At 43.8% G+C, this 21,629-nt stretch overlaps 2 protein-coding genes across 8 annotated transcripts in view; both read right to left on the bottom strand.

Annotated features, from left to right (window-relative positions):
* The window catches only part of TTF2 (transcription termination factor 2), a 48,404-nt gene extending 45,323 nt beyond the window's left edge, over positions 1–3,081 (bottom strand). For 5 of the 7 annotated variants that reach the window (XM_032612404.1, XM_032612436.1, XM_032612414.1 and 2 more), the window contains exons 1-3: positions 3,021–3,081; positions 2,839–2,941; positions 414–500 (exon numbers count right to left, since the gene is read on the bottom strand). In XM_032612404.1, the coding sequence (XP_032468295.1) occupies positions 414–500; positions 2,839–2,941; positions 3,021–3,048 (218 nt within the window). In that variant the 5' untranslated portion in view covers positions 3,049–3,081. The remainder of the gene's footprint in view (positions 1–413; positions 501–2,838; positions 2,942–3,020) is intronic. The other 2 variants (XM_032612452.1, XM_032612428.1) reach the window with 2 other exon arrangements.
* Positions 3,082–8,881: 5,800 nt separating this feature from the next.
* LOC116755817 (WW domain binding protein 1-like) lies at positions 8,882–12,988 on the bottom strand. The gene is given in 3 exon segments (XM_032635772.1): positions 8,882–11,642; positions 11,852–12,505; positions 12,508–12,988. Coding segments are annotated over 2 exon segments (1,092 nt in total). The 3' UTR covers positions 8,882–11,642; positions 11,852–11,894.
* Positions 12,989–21,629: the final 8,641 nt, after the last annotated feature.

Genomic DNA, 21,629 nt, shown 5'->3' with positions numbered 1-21,629 from the left:
CTCTGCCCTTTCTCTGAGTTCCCATAAAAGGGAAACTAGCGTTTATTGAGTACTTAACATACATTAGACATTTTTACACATTACCTCGTTGTATTACCAGAATGAGAAAGTTGATGAGTTAGTACAAGTTAATGACCATTGGTGGGCTGATGTTAAATTCGCTACTTGAGAGCTGGAGAGGGAGGGAGGTAGAGCAGTTTATCCAGAAATTAACCAGAAGTCAGGCTTCTCACATTAACCAGTAGCTCAGAAGTTAGGAAGTGACAGCCCAAAAGGTATTCGATATATATAGAAATACCGTTTGTTTTTTAATGACTTTTAAAGAATAGTCAATCCTAGGAAAACACCTGACTGTAACCCCACCAGGCCAAGCAAAACAAAAATACACTTAGCTGTTCCTTTTAGACACTTACCTGTATTCTTTCTTGCCCTGTGATAGAAACAGACCCTGAAGCTCTACTGCAAAGTCCTCATGCAATAAACAATGAGAAACAGGAATGCTAGAGGGAAAAAAAATTGAAATTTTGTTTTAGGAGGCAAAGAATAGAGGTCAATATCCTAAAATTAAATCCAGAATATGGGTTTTAAACTTAAGGGTCCATGTATGACCTCTACTGGGTTTGTAAATCCCCCACACTTTTATGTCTATGTGCATTCCTCTGGGGAAAGGGCCCACAGCTTTCATCTCTTCTCATGCCTCCAAATAAAATATGACAGTAAATATACCTATCTTTTTCCTGAGGACTCAAGTTTAAAATGATGCTGTGCTATGCGACCACTATAATGCGATACCTCCAAGCTGTGAATTTTCCCCAGGTTCTTCCATCATCCTTTTTCCTGATAACCTGTTAGCTGTCACTCAGTGTTGTTCACATGCCAACTCTGCAAACACACTCTACTAATTTGCTTCATGCTTGGTTGGCATAAGTTCAACTCCTCCCTTCCAACTTCTTACTATGAAAGAATTTATGTATAACATTTGAGAGTGAAGATCTAAAGTAGTCTCACATGACCTGTGGCATTTTCTTTGTCTTTTTGCTTATATTCTGGTTACTAGACATTCCAAAGAGGTCGAATTTATCAAATAACCGTCTTCATATCAAATATTATTGTACTAGTTTGTATAGCAATATGTTCTTATAAATGGTAAGCTATATAAGGACATTTTTCTCTTCACTTAAAACCAAATCTTATGCTTCTATTAATGTTTAACTCCTACAAATCTGAATGGGCTTTCATGTCTCATGAAACTTGAGCTAGGTACTGAACCTAAGAAGCTCCATATATATATCAGAAATTAAACAGTAAACTCTGCCATAATGATATGGTGTTGATAGCTTGAGTATTTTTGTTTGGTCCCTTCTATATTAAGATTTAACACTGATTTAAATAGAGTCACTTTGTATTTAATTAAATTGGATCCCAGTAATTTCTTTCAAATGTAAAAACTTACTGGAAGGCTAAGAAAATATTTTCTCTAAAAATTTATTTTCTAAATCTGAAAAAGGGTAAAAAATCTTCAACTTAGTTTCAAAGCATAACAAATCATCTAAATCATTTGGGGGAAACATGAGAAGTTAATGTATGTGTTGAAAAAATACTTTATTTTCTAGTATTGATATCCATTATGTGCCTTACATACGTAGAAAAATACCTTTTCTAAACCAAGTTAAGTAGAAAGCAGGAAAAATGCATAATGATGTGACAGTTTAAAATTTCACATAGAAACTGTGGACACTTGGTACTGTGAAAACATTAACAACACTTTATGAGAACAGTATTAACTTTCCTCACTTCAAAGAAGATGCTTAATATTTCTGGGTCTCAGCTTTCACCTTTGTAAAAAAACTAGACTGCTGAATCAGATTTCTGATGTTTCTTTCAGCTTATATCCCTAACGTAATTTGTTTCTTTGGAATATCAATCTCACCACTTAAATGCAGAGAATACTATTTTTAAAGGGGGCTGTTAATCTGACTACCAGAGTGTTCTAACTTCAAACATTTAAAAACCAGCTGGAGGGCCTCCCTGGTGGCGCAGTGGTTAAGAATCTGCCTGCCAATGCAGGGGACACCGGTTCGAGCCCTAGTCCGCCAAGATCCCACATCCTGCGGAGCAACTAAGCCCATGCACCACAAGTACTGAGCCTGTTGTGCTCTAGAGCCCATGAACCACAACTACTGAGTCTATGCGCCACAGCTACTGAGCCTATGCACCACAACTACTGAAGCCCGCGTGCCTAGAGCCTGTGCTCCACAACAAGAGAAGCCACCGCAATGAGAAGCCTGCACACCGCAACTAAGAGTAGCCCCCGTTCTGCCCAACTAGAGAAAGCCAGCGTGCAGCAACGAGGACCCAATGCAAACAAAACTAAATAAATAAATAAAAAATTTAAGATAAATAAATAAAAACCAGTTCGGCCTAAAACTAGTGCAAAGATGGCACCAGTTCATTTCTGCTATGCCTGTATGCCTCACTTAAATGGGAAGGGGGTAATGTTCAAGCAGGAGAAGGGAGGGTCAAGGCCTGACTGGTGAACAGAAACCCAGAACTGAAAAGGACCAGAAGGATCCAGATGTAGCCAATCCTCCATGTTATAAGTTAGGGAATTGGCGGCCCAGAGAGGGAAAGTAACCAGCCTTGGGTCACACAGGAAGCCGTGGCGGAGCGTGTCCCTAACATGCCACGCTTTCCTGGGATTACCAACTACTTAAAGGGCCCTAGCTCCGCAGACCAGGGGTCCCAGCTCTCCTAGTCCTTGTGGGAAGCGGGGAGCCGGAGACGACTCCTGGGAGGCCACGCGCAGTCGCAGGGAATCGTGCCCAGCTCGAGACCTACTCGGTGGCCTGCACGAAGCTGCATGTGTCCGCCCGGCACACGTAGAAGCTCTTTCCTTTATTCGGGCCATCTCGGACGCCGGTCTTCAGAAAACATAAGGTCCCTGAGGAGAGAAGGTCAACAATGATTACGCCACGCTAGGCTGACAGACCCCGAAGGACCCTACCACCCTGACCTCCTACCGTGCTGTGGACACCCAACTACTTCCATCCCACTGCTTCTTTCCTCTTCCCCGAAACCACCCCCACCCCCAACGCCTGCTTCCGCCTTTTACTCCGCCCTCCTCATTCAGGAACCAATCGTCACCCACCTCCTGTAGTCTTAACCCCCATAATTCACCGCCGCGGCCTTAGCCCCACCCACCCTAGCTACAATCAGACGGGAAGTGTGCTCACCTCCAACCTAGGCTCGCGGCGCGCCGAAATCAAAAATGAGGCGAGGGGGCGGAGGGGGGAACCAGGTCTGGTTGGTGGGGCGTGGCTGGTGCTAGAGGGAGGCTTGGGGGCTGGCAGGGCTTCCGGGCCGAGGGAAGCTTTGTTTTGCAGGTCTTGGAAGACGAAAGAACGGGACTGTGAGCGGGGCGACTCTAGCGTATATTCATTTAAGAGCTAGAGGCGGCCCTAGAGGAAGCAGACGTTACAAACTCCTCTGCAAAGAAAGCTGCCTTCTCCCGGAGGCCAAGAGCGCCTGGAGCTTCGCGGTCATCTGCGAGCCAGGGCCTGGCGTTAGTGGGCGCTCTGCCTCCGCGAGGGGAGGAGTCCCTGAGAAGCCTCCGCGGCCACCGCAGGAGGAGGCACTGGATTTGCAATTTAGGGGCGAGGGGCGGGGCGCGAGTGAGGGCTGCTGGGGCGTCCTTTAAAGCTGCAGGGTGAACTGGCAAATCTATCATAAAGCAGGCATAAAGACTAGGGCTACACAACACAAAGCGCTAACCCATACATATCTCTCTTGACAACCTGGTGACATGCGCAGCATTTTAAGGACCCCCGACACTCATAGACGTTTGAGTGACTCACCCGAGGTCAGAGAATTAGCGAGTGGGCCGTCTGCCGACGGGTGCCCAGGGGACAGCGCAGCTGCCTCCTCTGTGTACTCAGTGTTCTCTAGGCGCTCGGTGTAGGAGACCTGAGTTAGAAATGTCAAAGTGGAAACAACAGGAGAAATAGATGGTCTTTGGTGAAAGGGAGTTTTATTTTGCACACTTTGTATTGTCAGACTTTTTCTACTAGTATGCTTTTTGTAATATTAAAAATCGAGGGTGAAGTTAAAAGAAAGGGGACTATTTGAAATCGTAATCAGATCTCTTAGTCAACAAAAAGGGAGAAATAGAAATCAGAGACTTATTGCAAGAAAGATGGCTTTGTCTTACAACTACTGAGGACCATATGTCCAGACATATGGTGTGTGCAACTGTACTTATGGAGACCGTAGGACAGGAAATCTGCAAATTCTAGGAAATCTGGGCTATATGATAAATGTAAATGTCCTAGGGGTTCCAGAGGAGGGGAGACAAACCTGAGGTATCATTTATTTATTTTTTTAATAGATTTTATTTATTTATTTATTTATGGCTGCGTTGGGTCTTCGTTGCTGCACGCGGGCTTTCTCTAGTTTCGGCGAGCGGGGGCTACTCTTCGTTGTGGTGCGCCAGCTCATTACAATGGCTTCTCTTGTTGCGGAGCACGGGCTCTAGAAGCGCAGACTCAGTAGTTGTGGCGCACGGGCTTACTTGCTCCATGGCATGTGGAATGTTCTTGGACCAGGGATCGAACCCATGTCCCCTGCACTGGCAGGCGGATTCTTAACCACTGCGCCACCAGGGAAGCCCCAAATTATCATTTATTAATTAAATGAGCCCTTATTAGCATTTTTTGTGCCCAATGTGGACCACGTGCTTGAGAAATATACAATTCATTTATTCATACACAAAGTTTAAGATGACTATTTTTTTCTTTTTTCTTTTTTTTTTTTGCGGTACGCGGGCCTCTCACTGTTGTGGCCTTTCCCGTTGCGGAGCACAGGCTCCGGACGCGCAGGCTCAGCGGCCATGGCTCACAGGCCCAGCTGCTCCACGGCACGTGAGATCCTCCCAGACCGGGGCACGAACCCGCGTCCTCTGCATCGGCAGGCGGACTCTCAACCACTGCACCACCAGGAAAGGCCTAAGATGACTATTCTAACCACAAAGAGCTTGTTCAGTATTTGGAGGAGACAGAACTAGCACATACTGAACACTTAAAACAATGTAAAATAGTATTTAAATGTCAAGGTGAGTGGAGTTAGCAGTAAACTCTGTAGGACTAGATAAAGATGTGTCTGGAAGCAAAGTAGAGTTAGTTTATACATAACTATCCCTTCTGAAACACCTATAGATAAACGTAGAGACAGGAAAGGAGCAAAAAACAAATAAATAAATAGAGGCATTTTCATTATTCCCAGATTGTAATTCTTGCATTGAGAGTTTTTTATGCACATTTTTAATAGATGCTGTATTAAGAGAAGAGGACCATGAATACTGGATTTGCAGGAAAAGGGGCATGATAATTTAATTATTTATTGAATAATGTCTTTTTGAAACAAATAAGACAAAATTGGGGCCTCTTAAATATCCCATTGAGGAAGAAGCTCTTCCTCTGCAAGTATTCAAGCCAGTATCAGGTCCAACCCCATGAAAGTGTGCACAGCCAAATCACAGAAAGGGGAAATATTTCTCCCATAAATTTGGGATACGCTAGAACAAAATGTTTAAGCTCTGGACAGTTTGTCCCACTTAATCATATTTATAAGAGTGAAAATACAAACAAATTTTTTTGTGAAAGGTGGCCATAATATTGGCATAAACTATAGTGAATTATACAATATACACTTTTCAAAATACATACATTAGTGTGTATATATTAACTTATTTTTAATTTATATCCGTAATTAGCCTGTAGACTCTTGGAGAGCCCTTTGGACACGATGTGCTTTATGGACCCCTATTTTGAGTAAAGTTGAGACTTTGAGTTTGTTTTTCTTTAAAACTTGATTGATTCAGAATGAATGGCTAGGCTAGGTCCTAGAGCTAGATAGTTTAAATCCACAGGTTAATGAGCCAATAAATTCTTTCTGTATGGGGCTGGTCAAACGTAAAGTATGTGATGGAACTGTTCTAAAACTGGATCGTCGTAATGGCTGCACGACTGTATACATTTCTCAAGACTCAGGGCACTGTACACTTTAAATAGGTGAATTCGATGGTGTCTAAATTATCCTTCAATAAAGCTGTTAAAGACAAAGATACACTGTATAAGCAATGCCAAAACATCTGCCTGGAAAATAAAACCTAAGATCAATCACCTAGATGTTTTGACATCCTAAGGAAATTAATGGATGAAGGAGTAAATAGTAGAAACCCTTTAGTTTCAGATGGTATTAATCCTTAAGCAGAATGGTTCACTGACTTGTGGAATAAAATCCAGAGTGGAGCAAACACTCATTTTAATTCTTGCGGAAATGAAACAGTTGTATTTTATCTGGTCAGAATTGTGCTGGCTGGCATATATTAAACATGACAGGCATCCATAAGATACTGGTGGTGACAGTACCAGCTACAAGTCACCCCTTGACATCCCTGTCACTGTCTGGATTGTTTTAAAATAATCAGCAAGTCCAAATTTCAAGTTATTTGTAAAATGCCAAGTTCTATGCAACCTTTACTCATTATTTTAAAAAATGAAATTGTCCAAATATGTTTTTCCAATTAGCTGATAATCTAAGTATATTTTGAATTTATATCCTTCTGGGTTTTTGTTAATTGCTTTGGGGTGGGGAGTGGTAACTAATTTTAAACAGTAGATAAAGGATTTTTTGTCCTCGTGAGGCACATTATTACTATAGGGAAGCATCACTGTAGCCTAACTTCTGAGGTATATTTTGAGATAAGTGCTTTTACACACATTCTTACATGTAGTTCTCACAGGTACCCTGGAAGTGGGTATTCTTCTATCCCCATTTTAAAAAATAGGACACCAAAGTTTAGAGTAGTTAAGGAGCTTGCCCGAAGGCCATGCTATTAGCCACTTCCTTACAGAGCCTCTCCTTGAACTTTGGAACCAGAAGATGAATCTATTCCTGGCTTAAAGTCAGAAAGCTGACACTGGACAGATCAGGGACTGGAAGCCATTTTGGGGGGACTCCCAATCCAGTTCTTGCCACTATAGTATTTTTAGGAAGCATAAATTATTCAGTGATTCATTTAGATATTTAACCTACACATAGCCAAGCATTCAGATATTTCTGTTATACAGACGTGGCTCAACAAATCCAAGACAAAAAAAAAAAAAACCAAGTCCTGCTATTTTATAAATGATCACTAGGTAGCAGCATATTAACACAAAAGCCAAACACAAGGTCCACCTTTTCTGCTGTTTTCATTCTTTTTATTTAACGATATGTAATGGTAATTCGATTTCATTTTATTTTGTGCCTTTCAAATATATGACCATTTTAAACTTTGATAAAGGCACAGTCAGGATGAGAATATAGTAAAGACAAATCTGGTTAGAATTGGAAAATTGAAGAGATTTTACAACTTCTTTTGTTGTACCATATTTTGTATTACGTTCCAAATGTCACTGGTCTTAAAATATTATCCCCAGAATGGTTCAAATCAGGCCCTCCTTCATCCACTTTTCTTTTTTGGTAAGTGTACGATTCAATACTTTTTTAGTAAATTTATAAAGTTGTGCAACCATCACCACAATCTAGTTTTAGAACATTTCCATCACCCCCCAAAACTCCCCTCAAATCTGTATGTAGTCAGTTCCCACTAACACCCCCAGCACCAAGGCCACCACCTATCTGCTTTCTGTATTTATAAGTATGCCTTTTGGGACACTTCTTATAAATGGAGTACACAATATGTAGTCCATTGCCTCTGTCCCCTTTCATTTAGCATAATGTTTTGAGGTTCATCCGTGTTGTAGTGTATATCAGTGTTTCAATCATTTTATTGCTGAATGGTATTCCATTATACTTGGATTGTTTTCCCTTGGGGTTTATTAGGAATCATGTTGTTATGAACATTAACAAGTCTTTATATAGACTTTTTTTTTTTTTCATTTCTCTTGGATAGATACCTTAAGAGGAATTGCTGGTCAGGTGGTAAGTTTATGTGTCAATTTTTAAGGAGTTACCAGCTGTTTTCCAAAGTGACTGTACCATTTTACATTCCCAAGAGCAACATATAAAGGTTCCAGGTTCTCCACATCCTTACCAACACTTGTTATTGTCTGTCTTTTTTATTATAGTCATTCTAGCAGCTGTGAAGTGATATCTCAGCTTGGTTTTAATGTGCGTTTCCTAATGACTATTGATGTTGAGCTCCTCTTCATGCGCTTATTAGCCACCATCTTCCTCTTTCATAATGGCTTTGAAAGCCTTTTTCCTTTAAAGGTTTGTATGAAACTTAAACTAAAACCTAAGCAAAATTGACATTAATTGTTATTAACTCAAGGCGATCAAAGAAATATTAATGTATAATGTTAATGTTTGTAGAATGTTAAGTAATAGAATTGCATATATAATTATAGTCTTTTGAAAAATGTTTTTTTTTTTTTGCGGTACGCGGGCCTCTCACTGTTGTGGCCTCTCCCGTTGTGGAGCACAGGCTCCGGATGCGCAGGCTCAGAGGCCATGGCTCACGGGCCCAGCTGCTCCACGGCATGTGGGATCTTCCTGGACCGGGGCACGAACCCATGTCCCCTGCATCGGCAGGCGGACTCTCAACCACTGCGCCACCAGGGAAGCCCTGAAAAATGTTTTTAACAACAAACTGTTAACTCTTTTTAATTGAAGTATAGTTGATGTATAATAATATTATATAAATTACAGGTGTACAATATAGTGATTCACAATTTTTAAAGGTTATACTCTATTTATAGTAATTATAAAATATTGGCTATATTCCCCGTGTTGTACAATATATCCTTGTAGCTTATTTTGTACCTAATAGTTTGTACCTCTTACTCCCCTACCCCTATATTGCCCCTCCCCCCTTCCCTCTTTCCACTGGTAACTCCTAGTTTGTTCTCTATATCTGTGAGTCTGCTTCTTTTTTCTTTTTTTCGGGGATCGATTTTATTTGGGCTTCTCACAGTGGTTAGAGCCACCCTGTCTTCAGAACAATCACAGCACAGGAAATGCATCACCGAGACTGCCCAGAAAAGTCTGACCAGCTGAATCTTATTGCTTAAAATACATATTCGCAATAACTTGACAAAGGGTGATGTGCCTCACAGGGGAATGTGTTAGCATTTGCAAATCTTCCGACTGTAGCACCAAACCCTCGACCAACCCCTTTCTTCTCGTTCACCTGGAACACCAGACTCCCTCAAATCTCCCCGGCCCCCTCCTGAGTCCTTCAGCTCCCGACTTCCGTCTTTCATCACGCAGGGCAGCCTCATGTAGCAGGGACCAGACTGTGACGCTGGACTCGAGCCCAGCTCCAACGGCTGCGTTTTCTTCTTCTCGTGCCTTTCGCATTGGATGCTGCAGTAAACCCAGCAGTAAACACGTGGACCAGTTCCCCACTCTGATGAGAAGGAATCCTGAGAGGGCCAGAATCCATCCCTTCAACCAGTTAACTCAAGCAGGGTTCATTTTGGTAAAACTTGATCTTCTCTGAGACACTTCAGTGAGTTGTTTGGGATAAAAACAAACAAAAAAAAAGTGGCAGGAAAGGCATCTGAGGGCTGCTGGCACACTCCTGCCCACTCTCACCACATACCAGCCACACGCTGGACCTCAGCAGAGGGAGGTAAGCCCTACGACACTATGGTGGCCACCAAACCCTCCTGGCAATTCTGCGCAGGGCTGACGTCTGGGCCACAGCCAGTCCGAGCTGGACACTAAAGATCCAGTCCAGCTTCTGTCTGAGGTTCCACCCTGGCCTTCTGTCCCGAGCGGTTGTGGACACCCCCGGGGGCTGCGGCCGAGGGCCAGGAGCAGCTGAGGGAGGCAGATAGGCTCAGAGTACGTTTCCGTTTACAGGGAGCAGAACACAGGCCGCCGAGTGTCCACGGAGCAATGTGCAAATTGCAGTGATGGGGAGAGTAAAACCTCTACTTGGAGCACAGGATCTCTGGCAAACGTGGGGACTGCCGCCGACAGCGCTGCTGAGTACACCCAAGTGCACAGACATTTGCTCAGCAAACAGTAAATGCGTGAAAGAAATTGCCTTGAGAGGGCTGCGCCTGCTCCAAACGCGTGGGTAACGTGAGCAGAGTGGCTGCCGTTCAAAGTGTAATCACAGGAAAACAGGGCTGCGGGCTCACACACAACAGACACACACAGGTTATCCAAAATGTCGCTGTATACAGACTGCACTTTGTTCAACGTGGATTTTGGTTTTGTAGACTCCAAACTCAGACACTCGTTCACCTCACAGCCTTGGATTTGTCTATATTATGTGTATGTGTATATATACATATATATATATACATATATACATGTGTATTCATATATATACATATATATATATACACACACACATATATATATATATATATATATATATATATACACCTTCCTTTCTTACCATAACATCAATGCCTAGTCTGAATGTCATCGTTCAAGAGTGGGGGAAGAACCAAACTCTTCATATGAACAGGGCTGGACGGGGAATGTTAGTTTCAGCAGTTTGCTTTCTCCATTCAGATTATTCCTGTCAAAGCTCAACTGGTTTTTGAAGCCAAACTACAGTAATAAGGATCCTGTGGTCCTTCAGGATGGCTGCTTTCACCCTCCTACCTGGGCCACTTAGACACTTTACATAGGCTACAAAAATTAGTTACCCCACTCAAGGCGGGGCGGAGCAGCGAAAGGACACGAAAACCACAGATAACCAAGACATTTTTTCCAAATGGTCAGTTTGAAAAAACAAACAAATAAACAAAACAACTTACTCAGAATCAAGAGAAAATACTGTGTGAGAGTCAGGCTGCGGAACCACCCTTTCTCAGGACCCACAGCCTCCTCATTTGTTCGTAGAGAACAGTGAGACATGAAGGCCGGCAGATGTGTTCTTGGGATGGGGGAGGGTACTGGTCACCTGTGGACACAGATCAAAGGGCAGAGATGCGGTAAGCTGCACCTCTATCCACTGCCACAGCGCAGGGCCTTCTGCTCACCCGCAGAAGTTCCAGAGATAGCCCCCAGCCAAGCCTGCACACAAAACATCTCCTTCTGGCTCGACTGTAGTCAGGACTCTTTGAAGGCCAAGTTGGGAAAAAGCCACAAATTTTCCTTTTCTAAAACAGAATTCTTGCCTGCCCACTGGTCAAGTTCTTATTTTCAGCTCGCTTTTGTTGTTGTTTTTTTTTAAAAAAGAAAAAAAACAAAGAGAAGGCAGGTGTAATCTTCCACACTGAACCAGTCCGCGGCCAGCCAGGACCTGCTAGGAAGGGGCCCTTCCAGGATGCATCGTGCCACTTTGATCTCATCACCTGGAATTTGAGAGCAAAAGCCCTTTACCAACCCACCACGAAACCGCCGGTCAGCTCTCATCCTCCCACAGGAGGGGCCCAACTCCGGCTCCAGAGACACTGGCAGCGAGGGGTGACAATCCCCGGACCACTGGGGCTTCACCCAGGGCTGAGACCTGCCACCTCTCTCAGACTGAGACGCGGTGAGGTTCTCATCAACTCACACCAGAACATGAATCCACTCCATCACCAAGAGTCACCTCAGGGCACAGTCTCATCCTCTCCTTGGGGGCTTCTGAAACGCACATCTCTCTGACCCAAGCAGGTAGTGACACGTGACTTGAAAAGAGGTAAAGGGGGACAGGGTGGGGTATGAGGAATGAGTCACAGGACAACTTCTCGGCCCTCCGTGACACTCTATCTATGGGGGGCGAGGCACCCACACCCCAAACTGTATCTGGAGATGCAGGAAAACGCAGGAGCAGAGGGGGAAAAAAAAAAAAAAGGGAACACAGTCACTTAATGCTCCTCTCATGGTTCTCTCCTACCCTGGTTGCGTCGCCAAGTTCTCGGGCGCAGGCAGGGCCTTCTCTAGCTTGGGGAGCTGCTGCTCCGGGAGTTTGGGGAGTCCTGCTCGTTGATGGTGTTCAACAGCAGGCAGGCAGGCAGCCGCGGCAGGTAAGGGTGCCCGGGCTCCCCGGCCTGCTCCTCGGAGGGCTGGCAGAGCCCTTCCTCCTCGTTGCCAGGGGGCCGCACGTGGCAGCTGTCGCAGAAGTCCAGGGGCCCGTCCAGAGCATCGTCGATGAGCGCGTTGAACTCTTTGAGGTCGTCATCATGGTGGCCCCAGTTGCACACACACACCTCGATGCCCGAGTCACTTGTGAAGCGGCGACGTCTGCCGGGCGTCTTGCCTTTGCTGTCAGGGAGGGCGCCGCCCTGCTCGGAGCTGCACCCTTTCAGCAGCTCCTCCTCACATTCGGAATCCTTGTCCAGGAAGGCCCCAGGGTCCACCTCCCCCAGGCCGGCCACAGAGCCGCTGGGCTCCATCCTGGGGGCTTTGGTGGCTGCTGCTGGGTCTGCTGGCATGTTGGAGGGCTCAGGGTCAGCGATGCTCGGGGATCGCGTGCTGCTTCTGCTGGGCCCGGGCGAGGGGCTGCTCTGAGCCCCCTGGGAGCCCCTGGTGGGGTCGGCGCCCGGGGGCTGCCGCCTGTAGGGCCACACTGTGCAGACAGCTGCTGCTGGAGCTGGAAGGCACTGTATGGTGGGGGAGGAGTCGGAGGTCGGTTCACCACTTCCTCATAAGGAGGTAGTAAAGAGTTTGGCAAAAACCTGAAAGGAAATGGCAGCGCTGAGTAATTGTGGGCTTCCCGGTAGGCGATCGGGTGGATTTCATGTTGCCGCCGCTGGGCCTGACAGCGGTGCTTGGCTCGGCGGTGGTGGCACACGCAGCAGCAGCTCGGCAGGAGGACGATGGTCCGAACGAGCCAGAACCACCAGAGTTCATAGTAGTAGCTGCAGCACTGAGACCGTCCACAGCAGTGTCCTGTGTCACAGATGTAGCTTTGATTGTTGGGACCCACGCAGGTTTCCTTATCCTGCGGGGGTTCAGCCCTGGCTGACAGGGGGCTGGGCAGTGCCTGGAGGAGCAGGTGCGCCACGCCACCCAGGAGCCTTCTCCTCTCCATCCCCCTCCCCTGCCTCCTCTTCCCTCTTCTTCCTGCTTCTTGTTTGTTATATTTCTTATATTCCATATAAGTGAGATCAGGCAGTGTTTGCCTTTCTCTGACTTATTTCACTTAGCATAATACCCTCCAAGTCCATCTATGATGCTGCAGATGGCAAAATTTCATTATTTTTTATGGCTGAGTAGTACTCCATTGTGTGTGTGCGTGTGTGTGTGTGTATGTGTGTATAGATATATCTCATCTTCTTTTGACTTCTTTTAACAGACTATTAACTTTAAAGACTATATTCCATGTGTATACCTCTGAGAGGTTGGGTTGGGAGACCAGAGCAGGTTTCATTTTCTGCAGTTCACATGTATTGCTCTTACGACTTAAACAAAAATCTAATAAAGATATTAAAAGCAGATGCAAGGGAAAAATAACAGAAGACATGCACAAAATTAATAATAATGCCAATTAAGGTGGAAGGCTTATTGGTAGCTTTTTTCTCTTTTTCCCCATTTTTCTATATGGCCTGCAATGTTATTATTCTATCAGTTGTAGGACCCACATCTCCACACCTCACCACAGCACCTCTTAAACTTGCTTAGTTCTCAATCTAGCTATTTAATGCTGACCTTCCTGTAATTAATCCTTTCTTGTACTTTCTCAATTCATCCCATTTCCTTTCTGGTATCGAATTTCAATTTTATAGCAAGATCTATTTTCCCTTAACTCTATTCTAGCTAGTTTGCTTAATTCTAACCTGATCCTCAACTCCAATTCCAAATATTACTAGAAAGAAGGGACACTTCTCACTTGTTTTGTAAGACGCTTGCCTCTTGAGAAATTAGATCACGTAGAGTCTCAAGGCCACTTGTGGCTCTATACTTGTTTTCTGGCAGTCACTCTGAGTTGCATTTCTTCTGGAAGGCCACAGATGACAGTAGGGTAGATTCCAGGTTCTCAAGTTGAGAGTGAATACACTGCCCAGTGCTTCAAAGCCCTCTACCATGATGTTTTGGGCCTCCCTAGAGGCTGGGCTCTTAAGAGCTGAGGAAACTCTGGCAGAGTTCTAGCTAGTTCTCCCTACCTTTCCCTTCTGAGTTAACCTACGTGCTGGAACAGAACAGCCTCTGTTTTCTGCTATTTTTCAGTACTAAAACAGTCTTAAAGAACTCATCAACCTTTTTATAACGTGAATCAGATTCTGTCTCTCCTTGCCTAAAACTCTTTAGTGGCTTTCCATTGAACTTAGGAGAAAAGCGTAAAGCCTCATCTTTGTTCGCACAGGGCGCCATGTGACTTGGCTCTGCCTATTTCTCCCTCTCACCCCTGCCATCCCGTTCCTCGCCTCCCGTGTTCCAGCTACGCTGACCTGCTCTCCCTTCCTCACTGTGCCCAGCTTTGTCTTACCAAGGAGGCCTTTGTTCATGTTGTGCTTTCTACTGGGAGTGTTTCTCCTAGTTCTTTAAAAAGCCTATCCCCTCACCCTTTAGGTCTCACTTAAGTATCCCTTCAGTGAGACTTTCCCTGACCATTTTATCTATGGAGGGCCTTCCTAATCTTTCTCTATCTCAGCACCCTGTTTGCTTTCTACAGAGCATTGAGTTTATAGTAAGTTGTCGCTTACCCCGTTGATTGTCTCCTCCATCGATTATATATGTAGGTGCCAAGAGAGCAGCTTATGTTTTGCTCACCATATACACGGTGCGTAGAAATTCAATACATACATTTTAAATGAAATAAATTGAACCATAGAGTGGAAGAGACCCTAAAGTCACCTCGTGTGTCCTCTCAAACCACTCCACATCAGCCCTAATGGGTCTAAGTTAGAAAATTCCTGTCACAGCAAATTCTCTATTTGGGTATCTCAAAATGTCAATTAATTCTAATGTATATTGAGCAGAAATCTATCTTTCTGTCTGAAACTTCTCTTTATGGGTCATCTGGAGTTACACATAAGACACTTAATTCTTTTCAATGTCACTTTCAAATATTTGAATATGACTATCTCATCCTCCCCACACTCTACACATATTCTCAAATTCCTCAGAGAAACTGCTCCAACTGCTTCAATTACTTCTCTCCTCGCCAGACCCCATCGTGGGCATTTTTCAATGAATGTTTGCTTAATTTGAGTCATCTCAAATAGAAATCAGTATGAAGAATACTGTGAGATGATTATCTCCTTTTTTTTTTTTTGGATATGACCAATTTACGTATGCAATATAAATCTGCAAAAATTTTTTCTCTCTCTCTTTTCTAACATGTTACGCTACATAATATGTAATTTGGAATATGTAAATATATGGAATATACGGAATATGTAATATACGTAATTTGTAATACATGTATATGTAATATATAATATATGTAAATATATGTAATTTATATCAAGAGTGCAATCAACCAAAACCACTGCTTTCATTACTCATGCATGAACTCGTCTCCCTTACCTGGTGCATCTAATTGCTTGAACTTAACTATAGCTTCTATCTTCCATCTTGTTAGTTTTGATCTGTCATTCTAACCTGTCTAGATCTCTTTGAATCTTGTTCCTGTCAGCTGACTTATTAGTGCTATCTCCTGGCTCTGTGTCAACTGAACACTTGACAAGCTTGCCCACTTTGACTTCATCCAAGTTGCCAGTAAAAGTGCTGAACAAGGCAGACACATTAGCACAACCCAGAGAGCTCTCTTCCAGGTAAACATGGCACCTTGGTCATCACGCTTTGGGCATTGTCATTCAGTCACACATGTAGTCTCATTAATGCCACGTTGCTCCTTTTTGCTCAAATGCCTCACTGCAGGTCATGCATGCTCTCTCTATAGCTGTCCCTTGACGTCCCAGCCTGCAAAGCATGGCAGAAAAGGAAGTGAGGTGAATCTGGATGATGTTTTTTCTTGGTGAGCAGCACAGTTTGCAGCCTAGAAGCCTCAGGGGGATGTAGTTCTTTAGGATGAAGGCTCCCATTCAGTCACATCATCTCCTGTCTCATTGATTTGCCTCACAGCACCTGTCACCTCTCACATCTTATCTAATCTGCCATGCCCTTCTTCTCCCTCTTGGTCCTCTCTCAAGGTTTACATGCATTTGGATGAAGCCTAGGAAGTTTCTAAGGGAAGGATTTGCTACAGTCCAACGATGAGAAGAAGAGTTAATAATTCTTTTGATGAAGATCTGAGGCAGCCTTCCTGGGCAGCCCAGGACATCCCCTTCAAAAGATCTAGCTCTTCCTAGCTCTTCAGTTCTTCTTTAGTACTCTCTCACCCTCTCTTTCCTGGACTTACTTCCACCTTACTCTGAGCAGAAGTTGACAGACCTGTTTCCACACACAGTAGACAGAACTTGCTCTCTACTGTTCCGGAGAGACGACGAGCCTTGCCCCAGTGCTGTGGGGCTGCTGCCTCTCCTGGCATCTGAAGGGTTTCTTCCTGAAAGCTTGTGGTCTTCTTCCTTCAGAAGCCACTGGCACCTGGTGCAGGGCATCAGAGAGACCCACCTAAGCCCAAGAGAAGAGCCTGAGGGCTTCCCTGGTGGCGCAGTGGTTGAGAATCCGCCTGCCGATGCAGGGGACGCAGGTTCGTGCCCCGGTCCGGGAAGATCCCACATGCCACGGAGCGGCTGGGCCCGTGAGCCATAGCTGCTGGGCCTGCGTGTCTGGAGCCTGTGCTCTGCAAAGGGAGAGGCCACAACAGTGAGAGGCCCGCGTACCGCAAAGAAAAAAAAAGAGAAGCGCTTGGGTGGGGCCGGGGCTGTGAGAATCTTCTTTCTGTAGTTTGTGGCTTCAGTTTCTGCTTTCTCACTCTTACGTGCTAATTGACCATTTCTTCTCTCCCATTCCTCTTTTTCTCCTGTTTTCCCCACTACCCCCCCCAAACCCTCAACACTTCTCCTTTGGTCCAGAAGAGACAAACACAACATTAATGATTGGCTATGAAAGAGAATCTTACAGGTTCTTTGTATTCTCACTCAGAGCTCTGCAATAAGCAATCCCTTTTCATCCTGAAACTTTTTTCTTGATGACACCATTCCTGCCACTTTAGTAATCACCTCTATCTGATGGAAGAGCTGAAGCATGGCTAAGTGGCAGGTGGGGAAATTCTGCATGCTTGAATGGTTTTGCTTTTAAGTTGTACACACTACCCATGTGTGTGCACGTACAACAGAAAATACCAAACATGTAGCACTCAAATAACTTACTCCATCTGACCCAGGTAAACAGTCATGAAGGGCACAAGTACAGGGAAAACCACAGTCCAATTCATTCATTACACTGTCAATTCTGCTGTGGACAGAATTGTGTACCCCCAAGTTCATATGATGAAGCCTACTCCCCAAGGTGATGGTATGTGGAGGCAGGGCCATTGGGAGATAATTAGGTTTAGATGAGGTTGTGAGGTTGGGGCCCTCATGATGGCATTAGTGTCCTTATAAGAAGAGACACCAGAGAGGCGCCCTCCTTCCCTCTCCCTCCCCGTCTCCCTCTCCCTCCCTCCCTCCCTTTCTCCCTCTCTCTCCCTCTATATGTATATCTCTATCTCTGTCTCTCTCTGTCATGTGAGGACACAGTGAGAAGTTGGCAGTCTACAACCTGGGAAGAGGACACTAGCCAGTGAGCTGGCATCTTGATCTGGGACTTCCCAGTCTCCAGTCTATGAGAAAATAAATTTCCATTATTTAAGCCACCCAGTTTATGGTATTTTGTTATGGCAGCCGAGCAGACTAATACAAATTCTCAAATTCTCAAATAATTCTCAATTATTTGTTATCTGCCATAACATTTGTTTCCCAAATGTGCCATTTGCACTCAAATCTACATGTAAATTGAATTAGCTAATTAGTACAGGTATAAAGTACCTCAGGATAGGAGTCTCTGCTTACTTCATTTTCCATTAATTCCTATATATTTATATATCTTCCCTTGGAACTCCTGGATTAAACTACACAGCCCTCTCACTTAACTGTAAAGCACTCAGACAATTTTATCTAAACGTTTCCCCGTCCATGTTACCTTGATATCCCGACTCTTTCCTGAGACTTTACACTTACCTTTCCCTAAATCAGCCTCTTGCACTGTGGACCCAAGCAATGATCCTATTCTGTGGCAAAGCCCATGCCTGCATTTCATTTCCATACCCTGTCTCTCTGCTATTGCGTTAAAAATTAGGAATTTAAATGCAGGTAACTGGTTTCCTTTTCAGGAGTAAAAAGGATTAAAATAGCCAGTTTGTTGATGATGATAAGGATGATGTCTAACATTTATGAGTTTTAATTTCTTTACACACATATCTCATTTAATCCTTACAAAAAATGTGAAGGAATGGCTATTCCCTCCATAGTTATGGATGAGGAAAGTGAGGCAAAGAGATTAACTGCCAGGGATTTCACAGCCAGTGAGTGATGTCATCAAGATTTGAACCTAGGCATCTAAATCCAGATCTCACATTCCTGACTATTAAATTAAGTATTCATTGGGCATGCCACCTAAAATGACCAAAAAGTCAAACTGGAAGACCCTAAGAGGGAGTACTTAGCAGCCTTGCTGCAGTTTACTTCTCAGGAGGATTTATATGTTGACCATTTCTTTTGTGTGGAAGGGTTACTAAATATCACAGTTGCCATCTAGCCTTCTGTTGCCAGGTGGGAAGTCTCCTGGTTTACTGCATTTGAATGATTCATACTTCATGCCACACTGAATACCTTCCTTCAATCAAGAAAAAGGTTTCACAGACTCACAGACATAGAGAACAGACTTGTGGTTCTCTGCCAAGGGGGAGGAGGAGGGGGAGGGGGGAGGGATGGATTGGGAGGTTGGGATTAGCAGATGCAAACTAGTATAAAGAGAATGGATAAACAACAAGGTCCTGCTGTATAGCACAGGGAACTGTATTTAGTATCCTGTGATAAACCATAATGGAAAAGAATATGAAAAAGAATATATTTGTGTATAACTGAATCACTTTCCTGTACAGCAGAAATTAACACAACACTGTAAATCAACTATACTTCAATAAAATTTTTTAAATAAAAAGAAAATTAAAAAAAAGAAAAAGGTTTCAAGTGAGGAATTTAGATGTATGTGTTAGGAGCTGACACTACACAGAGCCAGTAGCCCTTACTGGAAGCTAAGGCCAGCCCACAACCGCTTCAGACTCCTGTAACATGCTCAGTTTTTTGCTTCAATAGTGATGCTTTTTGCACAAGCAGCCCTGTTTGTCAATTTTAGGGCTAGAAGATATTTGGCCCACACATGGGGAAGAAAGGCCATTCTAACACTTGGGTCCTTTTATTGGGCTGGTCCTATCTTGGGTATTGAGAACAGAAGAATCTTCAAACAATTTCCTGCTGCCAGTAGGTGGTACAAGTGGCTGCTGTTGGACAGACCGTTAAACAATACAAAGATTCCCTAAAGACAGACTGAAGAACTCATAACATCTGCCTTTAGTCATGGGAGACTATAACAAAACATGCTCTCGTGTGTCTATTTGAACGGCATCATAAGGGAGCACAGAGTAGCCATTCAATCAACATGTGCTGAGCTGAATGGAAATCTGTGGGAACCAGGGCAAAGAGTGCAAAGGTTGAATGAATTTGGATTGGAGGAGTGCTCCTCCAATCCAAATTCATCTCCCCTTTCTAGAGCCAACCAGCAGTTAGAGAGCGTGTGACAAAACAAGCACCTGTCATTGTTTTCTGTCCCGGTGATCCTCTCATTACCTTGTATGTGTACAGATCTTTGCTCATGATGAGATGGCAGAATCTCTACAGCTAGAGGAAGCATACTGTGACAGAGCGTTGCTTTTGGAGTCCATGCACACGCCCTGCCCCTTAATGCTAGGTGACCTTAGGCATGACAGTTTAACTGCTTTTTCCTGGTTTGTGGTTTAATCTCAGTTTCTTCACAGGTTTGTCATAAAGAGTCAGTCCTCATAACTCATTAATCTCTTTCCCCTTTCCTCTTTGTGGAAATGGATGATGTCAGTTATTTCTGCATGCCTAGCTCCTAGTGTATGTCTTGGTACACGTTAGATATCAGACAAATGCTTATGGAATAAATAAAACTATTTCTCTTTTATATTACAATCCCTTTTTCTGCGTTGGTCATCTAGTTGGTTCTCAAATACTTTTTGAAAGAAAGATTTTTTTAATTTACTTTTTTATTTGTTTAATATTCATTTGGCTGCGCTGGGTCTTAGTTGCCGCACGCGGGATCTTTCTTAACTGTGGCGTGCAGGCTCTTAGTTGCGGCATGTGGGATCTAGTTCCCTGACCAGGGATCAAACCCGGGCCTCCTGCATTGGTAGCATAGAGTGTTAATTACTGGACTGCCAGGGAAGTCCCAAAAGATGCCTTTTTAAACACTCGGGTTTAAGTTATTTACATATAGTAAACTATTGTTATGTATTATTATAATATTTATATTGATATGTATTAAACTATATATTATTAAGTTCAGTTATTTACGTACAGTAAAGTACTCAATCTTAAGACAGCTCAGTGACTTTTTACATATGCATGCACTCAGGAAACTACCCCCTGGATAAAGATAAAAAACATTTCAGTTGCTTCAGAAGTGTCCTGCGTGCTACCTCACAGTCAACGCTCCCCTTGCCAGAGGAAATCATTATTCTGACTTCTGTCACCACGGATTCATTTTGCTCATTCTTGGACTACCTACCCTCTTGTGTCTGGATTCTTTCACTCAACAATGCTGTGAGATTCTTCCATATTGTCGTGTAAGTTGGTAGTTTGCTCATTTTTTAAAAATTAATTAATTAATTAATTAATTTATTTTTGGCTGAGTTGGGTCTTTGTTGTTGCGCGCGGGCTTTCTCTAGTTGCGGCGAGCCGGGGCTATTCTTTGTTGCGGTGCGCGGGCTTCTCATTGCGGTGGCTTCTCTTGTTGTGGAGCATGGGCTCTAGGTGCGTGGGCTCCTGTAGTTGTGGCTCGTGGGCTCTATAGCTCAGGCTCAGTAGTTGTGGCTCATGGGCTTAGTTGCTCTGCGGCATGTGTGATCTTCCCGGACCAGGGCTCGAACCCGTGTGCCCTGCATTGGCAGGTGATTCTTAACCACTGTGCCACAAGGGAAGCCCTGTTCTTTTTTTTTTTAATGTGCAGTATTCTGTGGTATATATAAACTATAACCAATCCATTCGACTACTGATGGACAATGGGTTTGTTTCCAGTTTTTAGCAATGATGAATAGAGCTATAAATATTCTTGTGTATGTCTTTTGGTACACATAGGCATTCATTTCTCTTGGGTAAATGAAAGGAATGGAATTGCTAGGTCAAAGGGTGAATGTATGTTTAATTTAATTAGAAACTACCAAACTATTTGACAAAATAGTTGAACAGATTTACACTCCCATCAGTAGTGTATTGAATTCCAGTTCCTCCAAATTCTTACGAGCATCTGATATTGTCAGTCTTTTCAATTTCAGCCATCCTGATGTAATGAACTTGGGTTTTCATTTGCTGGTTATTTACAATGTATGAACTTATCAATAATTCCTTATCCAATGTGGTCCTCCATCTCAGCAAATCGTTCAATGCGATAAATATGCTTCTAGTCAAAACATCTCTGTTAGGCAGTCAGAACTGGTGCAGAAGGAGCCTTGGATTCAGAGATGACATGGTAGAAACTCCAAATTT

The sequence above is a fragment of the Phocoena sinus genome, chromosome 1 (genome assembly GCF_008692025.1).
Source record: "Phocoena sinus isolate mPhoSin1 chromosome 1, mPhoSin1.pri, whole genome shotgun sequence".
NCBI classification, from domain to species: domain Eukaryota; kingdom Metazoa; phylum Chordata; class Mammalia; order Artiodactyla; family Phocoenidae; genus Phocoena; species Phocoena sinus.
Note: the sequence above shows the minus strand (reverse complement) of the source record. Positions and strands in the feature narration are given on the sequence as shown.